Source organism: Leucoraja erinacea, chromosome 18 (assembly GCF_028641065.1).
Source record: "Leucoraja erinacea ecotype New England chromosome 18, Leri_hhj_1, whole genome shotgun sequence".
NCBI lineage: Eukaryota > Metazoa > Chordata > Chondrichthyes > Rajiformes > Rajidae > Leucoraja > Leucoraja erinaceus.
In genome coordinates this window covers 31,906,803-31,916,166 of record NC_073394.1, presented here as the reverse complement: position 1 = coordinate 31,916,166, position 9,364 = coordinate 31,906,803, and the positions used below count along the sequence as shown (strand labels likewise).

The 9,364-nt window shown below is 43.1% G+C and overlaps 1 protein-coding gene across 1 annotated transcript in view; it reads left to right on the top strand.

Annotated features, from left to right (window-relative positions):
* The first annotated feature begins 3,733 nt into the window (after positions 1–3,733).
* f2 (coagulation factor II (thrombin)) overlaps positions 3,734–9,364 on the top strand; it is a 44,854-nt gene continuing 39,223 nt past the window's right edge. Inside the window, exon 1 of the mRNA XM_055649741.1 lies at positions 3,734–3,989. Within this exon, the coding sequence (XP_055505716.1) occupies positions 3,914–3,989 (76 nt within the window). The 5' untranslated portion in view covers positions 3,734–3,913. The remainder of the gene's footprint in view (positions 3,990–9,364) is intronic.

The following is a 9,364-nucleotide window of genomic DNA, read 5'->3' as shown; positions in this document are numbered from 1 at the left end:
TGGAATGCAATTGGAAAGGGAAATTGGCTTTTGGTTAATTGGTTAATGTAAATTGCCCGTAGATGTAGAGACGTAGCAAAAATAATCAAAGTGGAGTTGATGGACATGTGAAAAAGAATAAGTCCCAGAGTTCAGGGAAATAAAGAGAAGGGGAATGGGATTGAAAGGATTGCAGTGAATGGAACTAATGGGCCAAATGGCCACCTTCTGCTCTGTCATAAATAAGGTATCTTCCTGCAGTCTGCAACTTATTTCATTGAGATCAGCCGCAATGCAAATATTAGAAACATCAGCAAACGTATTCATCGTGGCCACTTAAATCGTGATCATTAATGTAAACACACATACTGAAAAGCAAGAGGCCATGTAAGATACATGCAGAACCCAACAAGTCCCCAGATATCTATCCTGTCATGAAAATGCCTGCTGATCATTAGCCTCTGCTTTGTCTCACTGAGTCCGTTTTTAATACAATGTTGTACTCCCTTGGATTCTATAAGCTTTTATATTCCTAAACTCCAGGCTTGTAAAACATTGTCAAACATTGTAAAATCCAAATGGTTCCAAATGGAGCATACTAAATGCACTGGCCTCATAGATTTTTCTTGTGACTACTGCAAACAATTCAGTTCAGATTTTTAGATATATCCTTCCCTTAATAAATCCATGCAAGTTGTTTGATGCACCATTGCCTCTCCAAATGTTGATTTATGTTCCTGCAATTTTTGTTTCCAATAACCTGTCCAGTAAAGATATTAGGCCGATGTTAGCTTGTCCATAGCTTTATCCTTTTTGAAACAAAATGCTCCATATTTTTGTCATCTTCCATTTCTCCCAACACCATGTCAGTAGCCAAGGAGGATACATAAATGACAGTTCCTTTTGCTACTTTTTGTAAAAACCAGGGATACATTTTATCCTGACTTGGCAATGCACCCATTTTTTAATAAGCTAGATGTCTTAATGCATCCTCTCCCTCTCATTTTATCATTTCTTGTACTTCACATACTCTCCTCTTAATGTATAGAAAGGAACTGCAGATGCTGGTATATACTGAAGATAGACACAAAGTGCAGAAGTAATTCAAAGGGTCAGGCCCGCATCTCTCGTGAAAAAGGCTGCATGACGTTTCAGGTCGAGACCCTTCTTCAGATAGCGTGAAGAAGGGTCCCGACCTGAAGCAGCACCCATCCTTTTTCTCCAGAGATGCTGCCCGATCGTGTCTATCTTCCCTCCTAATGTATCTGTCCTGCTCATCCTATGTAACGGCTGATTCAAGTTCAAGTTTAAGCTTACATTTATTGTCACATGTACCAACTGCTACAGTGAAATTTGGGTCACCGTACAGCCATACGAATAAAAAAAGAACACAACACAAGATAGAATTTAACATAAACATCCCCACACAGCGGAATCAACGTTTCCCACTGTGAGGAAAGGCAATAAGGTTCAGTCATCTTCCTCTTTGTTCATCGGTGGTTGGGGCCTCCCGAGCCCTCCGTGGACCAATGTTCAGGCCCTCTCGCCGGGATGATTGTAACTCCGATGTCGGAATGGAAGAACACCCTCAGCGGCTTGGAGTTTCCGAATCAGCCACTTCCTACCGGAGACTGCGGCTCCCGAAGTCCACAGGCCGAGCTGGGCGGAGATTCATCACTAGCGGCCCTCGGCAAAGGGACCCCAGGACTCCGCGATGTTAATGTTTGCGCCGCCCGAGGCTCGAAGCTCCGCAACCACAGTTCCACGATGTTGAAGCAGCAGGCCCAACACACCGGAGCTTCAAACAGCGATCCCCGGTAAGGCATCGCCCGCTCCGCGATGGCAAATCAGTGCTGCGCCGCTGCTGAAGCTCTGGTCGGTCTCTGGCAGGAAAGGCCGCGCCAATCCAGATGGTAGGCCTTGAGGGGGGGAGAATAGTCGCATCCTCGCCAGGAAGTGACTGAGAAACGGTTTCCCCCTTACTCTCCCCACCTCCCCCACATAAAAAGACTAAGAAACCTCCAAAACATACTTTTTAAACAGACTAAAAATAACAAAAAGATGAAAAAACAGACAGATTGTAGGCAGAGGCTGCCATCATATGGCGCCCCTGGTGGTCCAAACTAGCGCCCCTGATGGTTCAGACACACATTTAAAACTTCATGGCTCTTCTGTTTCACAGGCTACCATTTTGATCTCTAACAGAATCTATCCTTTCCTTTGTAATTGTATTCCCATTCACTTTATTTGCAAATGGGGCACCAGAACCGTGGAGACTCTTGTGTACTGACTCAGTGTGATCTACTACTCTTGCACTCTTCTACTCGAGTATGATTGTGTTTATGTATAGTAAGATTTTACTGAACAATACAAAAATAAAGAATTTCTCTGTACCTCGGTGCATGTGACAATAAAGTAACATTGAACCACTGGGTGAAACTTAAACCCATGAGGTGAAACTATATTCACAGCTAAAGTATAAGGAATTCCAGGGTGATTGTGATGCTAATCTAAGGGATTATATTTATTTTTTGACAGTATGCTTTCATGCATCCCCTTGGCCTTTCTGATTTTCTTTTTTATTTAATTCCTGCACCTTTTATGTTCCGATAGGTTTCTGCAGTGTTGAGCTCTTGGTATTTGTCAAAGCCTTGTCTATTCTTTCACTTATTTGAGAGGGGGCTCGTTTATCTATGTGGTAATACTCTTAATGAGAGTTTTTATTTTGTAGGAACCAGTATCACACTACTTTACTGTAAACAACTGTGCACTCAGTTCTGCCATTGGAAACAGTTATTGTGTTTGTTCAATCTCTTCTTTTTTCAGTTTTTACTTGCAGACTCTTGTTAATAGTGATTATTAGACCCCCATTTGACTTGCTCGTAATCTCCCTGGAGTTCTTTATGTCCTCACTATGGCTTAGTTTGCTGCAATCATACCTTGTGATTTCAGTGCCATGTGAGCCAATGCCTTTTAGAGATGACACTAATGCCCCCTCTGCCCTTTCAGGTAAAAATAAAAGATTCGGTTGTCTCATTAAAAAATGAGGAAGACAGTTCTTTCTGGCAGTTTTGCTGAAATTTATCTCACAGTTGATGTTATCACTCAATAAAACGGATCATACTTGTTACTAATTCACTGCTAATTATGAAACTTCCTGTATGCTATCTGCCATTAATGCGAAAATACAGCACTGACTACACTTTAGAAGTACTCTATATACTCTTATGGTCAATTGTTCAGCGGTGTTCTGAAGTCATCTAAAGATACAAAATGGAACCAGGCCCTGCTGAGTTTCCACCAACCTTTAAACATCCATTTACCCATCCTAGATTAATCCCATTTTTTTATTCTCCCCACATTCTCAACAACTTACTTCAGATTTTATCATTCACCTTCCTACTTGGGGCAATTTACAGAGGTCAATTAACGTACCCCACTGCACGTAAACAGGAGCATCCAGAGGAAACCCATGCGGTCATAGGGAGAATGTGCTAACTCTGTACAGACAGCACCTGAGGTCAGGATTGAACTCGGTTCTGTTGCAATGCAAAGCAGCGGCACTTCAATTTTCTATGTTTCAATGTTTCAAGCTGTGCCGACTGTACCCTTCCAAACTCAACATTTCCTTCCTGACGTAAAATGCATGAAACTGAATGCAGTATTCATGATGGTAGAAACGTCTGTCCTGTCACAGCTAAAGTATCCCCACACAAATTCAAATCTTTCTTTCCTCCTCCCCCTAATTTCTTTAATGCCACACAGAACATTCTGCGGCCTTGACTGGACTACAGAATCACAGAGCATCTTCTTTGCTTTTGTAATGTGACCCCTCTGTTTTGCAAGCTGCCCTCTGTTGATCTTGTGTACTATTAACCAGGATATTTTTCTAGCCTCTCTGCTAGCTACAGACTTCTACGAGCAGTTGCTAACCATGCGGCTGATCAGAGATTCTCTAATTTTGCAGGTTTTGATCCTTGCGGCTGTTCAGTTTTGCCGGTCTGAGAAAGGTATGTATGTTGATGTTTGTTCATGCTAGTTTGCATTTCATTGAGATGTTCAATGGTACATGTGTCACTAACTCAAATCGTCATGTCCAAATGCAGAATGTAATTGCAATGGAGTTAAGTTAGGGGAGGGAAGTGAAGGAAGAGATAGAAATCCAGAGAAAATATGGAATAATAAAGTTCTACTTTAATTGGACAGAGTTTTCATGGAATAGCCATCAGGAATATAGCTTTCTGCTAAACCATTGTACATCAGAAAGGAAATGTTGTGATTGGAAGCCCACAGTGCAAATCTACCAACATGTACCAAGGCTTAAAGAGTTAGAGTTAAATTATGCGGAAGGATCGGATGATATTGATTGTATTCCAATAAGTCTGGAAGGTTGAATGTTGATATAATTAAGTTCATCATGATGGTTAAGGATTTTGATAAAATAAACTAGAGAGGGACTCCAGATTAAGAGGATTATACATGCCTTTTAGGAGAGAAATCCAGCAATAACTTTGCATGGTGTTCCCCCAAATGACAGCGGTAGGGTCACTTGACATTTTTAATATTGAGATCAATAGATATTCATGAGATTAGGATATCAAATGGTATGGAAACGTAGAAACATAGAAAAATAGGCGCAGGAGTAGGCCATCTGGCCCTTCGAGCCACCACCACCATACCATTCAATATGATTAAGGCTGATCATCTAAAATCAGTACACTGTCCCTGATGTTTCCTCATATCCCTTGATTCCTTTAGCCCAAAGAGCTCATTCTAGCTCTCTCTTGAAAACATCCAGTAAATTGGCCTCCACTGCCTTCTGTGGCAGAGAATTCCAGATTCACAACTCCCTGGGTGAAAAAAAATATCCTCAACTCAGTCCTAAATGGCCTACCCCTTTTTCTTAAACTGTGACCCCTGGTTCTGGACTCCCCCAACATCGGGAACATTGTTCCTAGCTTGGTGAATGGAGCTGAGGTGCAGATCAGTCACACTTTACCTAAATGGTGGAATGTGCTGGGGACAATTGTTCCTTCCACATCACAAACACATGCAGGTTGATTGGTTAATGGACCCCCCTAGTGTAGAATCTGGGAGTGTTATTGGGAATGTGCGGAGAAAAATAAAGATTCAGTTGGGATCAGTGAAAGTGTTTTGACAGTCAGCGTGGACTGTGGGCTGAAGGGCCTGTTTCTGTGCTCATTGGCTATGGTCAGGCTTGCTGTTCCATGGGTGCAAGTAAAAAGCAAACTGCTGGAGGAACTCAGTGGACCAGGCAGCTGAGTTCCTCCAGAAGTTTGTGTTTTGTTGAAGATTTCAGCGTTTGCAGTCTCTCGTGTCTCTGTTGGATGATAGCTTGCCCCCAACAACATTGCCTAGCAGCTTCATTTATGAACAGCAGTGATAGGAGTTCACAGAATTGGGCACAAATAGAATCACAGTTAATCCTAAAACAAAAGGAGGACATTCAACTCGAAAGACTTCTTCCCACATCTGACATTCCACTATCTCAGCTTCATATTCATTATTATCATTTCCTAACACAAATCTTTAATGGACCAATTTGTAGATAATATAATAAAAAGCTGCGCATCTAAGATTGTTGATCATATCAGGACAGGCAATGTAGCATTAACTTACAACGCAACATTAATTGATTTAACAAACTGACAATACAGTGACAAATAGATGCTGCCATTTGCGGCTGAGAGCTGTCACATTTTACCTCAAAAGTTAGAACAGAATCTCTCTCTCTCTGTTCAGATTGATGGTATATTTTACCAGTTATTGACATTTTAAACTTTATAAAAAACACTTTAAAAAACTTTCCCACTTGCCCCGCCCATCAGCAGTGTTTCACCCCACAATTACATCACAATGGGATCTCGAATTTCATTTACATTAAAAAAATCAGTTAAAAATGTTTTTTGATTTTCATTGTGTGTGTGTGGGGGGAGGGGGGGGGACAGGAGGATAGAGGGAGAGGGGGGGGGGGGGGGGTAGAGAGGGGAGAGGGGTATGGAGGGAGGAAGTGGCTGAGGGTAGGGGAAAGGAGAGGGAGGGAGTGGTGAGGGAGGTAGTATGGGAGGAGGAGAGAGGAAAGAAGAAGGAGGGTGAAGAGGAGGGGGAATGGTGGGGAATGAGGGGGAATGGAGGAGGGTATGAGTAGGAAGAGGGATGGCGAGGCACAGTTGGGGAGGATTGCCGTGATTCCCGACACAACGGGGATCTCTGGCATCACAACAGGAACCCGTCAGCCGCGCCTGCGCAGTTGTGGGCTATGGGTGAGTGGTGGAATATTGCATTGGGGGAACAGGGCCCAACGGGTCCCACTTGGTCTAGTATTTTCTAAAGAGAGAAAAACAGCTGCCGTGGCCATCCAAACAGACTTATGAGTCCACATATTTATTAAAATGATGCGGACTGGTTCATGAAAACAATCAAAATAGCTCATGGAATGTTGGCCTCTGTATCCAGAGAATTGTAATAAATAGTTTGAAGCTTTTCCACAGCTGTACAGAGTCCAGGTTTTGGAGGGAGCACCAAGTAGATTTACCAGGATAATGTCTGAAACACCAGGGTCAGGTTATGAAGATGATGAGGGAAATTAGGATTATTTTCCCAGGAATTTGAAAAGGTAAAAGGAGACCAATTTCCACTGTTAATGGACCAATTTCCACTGTTAATTGGCATAATCCAAATATTAAGGCTGAGCTTTTCAGATGTCTGAAAACATGTGGATGATGTCAGAATATTGGAACTCCTGCTAATTGATGTGTATAAAGTCATTTGGAACACTTTTTTACCAATGGATCAATTAGAGTCATAGAGTGATACAGTGTGGAAACAGGCCCTTCGGCCCAACTTGCCCACACCGGCCAACAATGTCCCAGCTACCCTAGTCCCACTTGCCTGTGCTTGGTCCATAACCCTCTAAACCTGTCCTATCTATGTACCTGTCCAACTGTTTCTTAAACAATGGGATAGTCCCAGCCTCATCTCCCTCCTCTGGCAGCTTGTTCCATACACCCACCACCCTCTGTGTGAAAAAGTTACCCCTCGGATTCCTATTAAATCTTTTCCCCTTCACCTTCGATTCCCCTACTCTGGGTAAAAGAGCCGTGCAGCTACCCGATCTATTCCTCTCATGATTTTGTATACGTCGTAAGATCTCCCCTCATCCTCCTATGCTCCATGGAATAGAGACCCAGCCTACTCAACCTCTCCCTAGAGCTCACACCCTCTAGGCCTGACAACGTTCTCCAAATATTTTCTGAATGCTTTCAAGCTTGACAATATCTTTCCTATAACATGATGCCCAGAACAGAATACAATATTCTAAATGTGGACTCACCAATGTTTTATACAACTGCAACATTGAGTATAGAAGTTCTCCTAACTTCTATACTCAATATTCTGACAGATGAAGGCCAAAGTGCCAAAAGCCTTTTTGACCACCTTATCTACTTGCTACTCGACCTTCTGTGGAACCATGCACTTGTACTCCTAGATCCCACTGCTCTACAACACTACCCAGAGGCCTACCATTTACTGTGTAGGTCCTGCCTTTGTTTGACGTCCCAAAATGCAACACCTCACACTTCTCTGTATTCAATTCCATCAACCGTTCCTCCGCCCACCAGGCCGATCGATCCAGATCCTGCTGTAATCTTTCACAACCATCTTCATTATCTGCAAAACCACTAACTTTTGTATCAACAGCAAACTTGCTAACCTTGCCCTGTATGTTCTCATCCAAATCATTGATGAAGATGACAAACAGTAACGGGCCCAGCACCGAACCCTGTGGCACACCACTAGTTACAGGCCTCCAGTCTGAGAAACAACCTTCCACCATCACCTTCTGCTTCCTTCCATGGAGCCAATTTCCTATCCATTCAGCTATCTCTCCTTGGATCCCATGAGTTCTAACCTTCCAGAGCAGCCTACCATGCGGTACCTTGTGGAAAGACCTACTAAAGTCCACGTACACAACATCTACAGCTCTGCCTTCATCGACCTTTTTGCTCACGTCTCCAAAAAAATCAATCAGATTCATGAGACACGACCTCCCATGTACAAAACCACGCTGACTGTTCCTAATCAGCCCTTGCCTATCCAAATACCTGTATGTCCTATCCCTCAGAATACTCTCCAGTAACCTGCCAACTACAGATGTTAAATTTACTGGCCTATTAATAGTTCCCAGCATTTTCCAAGCAGTCCTTCTTAAAAAGAGGCACAGCATTTGCCACCCTCCAACCCTCTGCCACCTCTCCTGTATTTAAGGACGACACATACATTTTAATTAATCAATTATTAATTTTTGCTGGCTCCTGCCAACCCAGAATGGGATGAAAGGTTTTTTGTCCAAATTATTGGCTCTGTTTCTCTCCCACAAATGCTGCCTGACGAGCTGAATATTTCTAGAATTTTATTTTTTTATTTCAGGAGATATGAGACATTTATAGACTTTGAACCACAAGGTCCTGCCCCGAGCCTCATTCTTCAAGTTTAACCGACCTAATGAAAATGTTGCTTACCTTGTTGCAATTATGTGATTCGTTGTTGCACAGTGACTATGGTGCAGATTTGGAGGAGATAGATTCATGGTATCATGCAGCACAGAAACAGCCCTTCACCCCACTGAGTCCGCACCAACTATTGAAGCACCCATTTACATCAATATCCCTTTTATTTTCCTTGGATTCACCTCAACTCATCCCCACATCCTGATTCCCACCACCCACTTACACATTATGAGCAATTAACCTACCTGCTCTACGTTTTGCATTTGGGAGGAAACATGAACACCTGGACACAAACCATGCTGTCGCAAGGACAGCGCACACGCTTTATGTGGACAGCTCTGGAGGTTTTCAGTTTAGAAATACAGCGTGGAAACTTCCCACCGAGTCCACGCCGACCAGCAATCACCTATGCACTAGTTCTATCCAACACACTAAGGACAATTTACAGAAGCCAATTAACCTACACACTTGCATGTTTTTAGATTGTGGGAGGGAACTGGGGCACCTAGAGAAAACCCATGCGGTCACAGGGAGAACGTACAAACTCCGTACCGACAATACCCGTAGTCAGGATCGAACTCGGATCTCTGGTACCAACTCCACCTCAATGCCGCTGTGCCATCCTAACTGTACCACCGTGCTGCCCTAGTCTAGATCCGGTCTGAATAGAAACTAGGTTGCGGGAGCTATGAGGAAGCAGCTCCATTGTGCTGCCGTCATGTTGAGGAATCCATGATTTTGGTATTCAAAATTGTCTGCTTGGTGTAAAGAAATTGCATTTCAGACAGGCAGTGGAGAAAGTGTAGGGTTTGCCAAATGACCTTGTGAAGACTCAGTATGTTTACAAGCTGGGG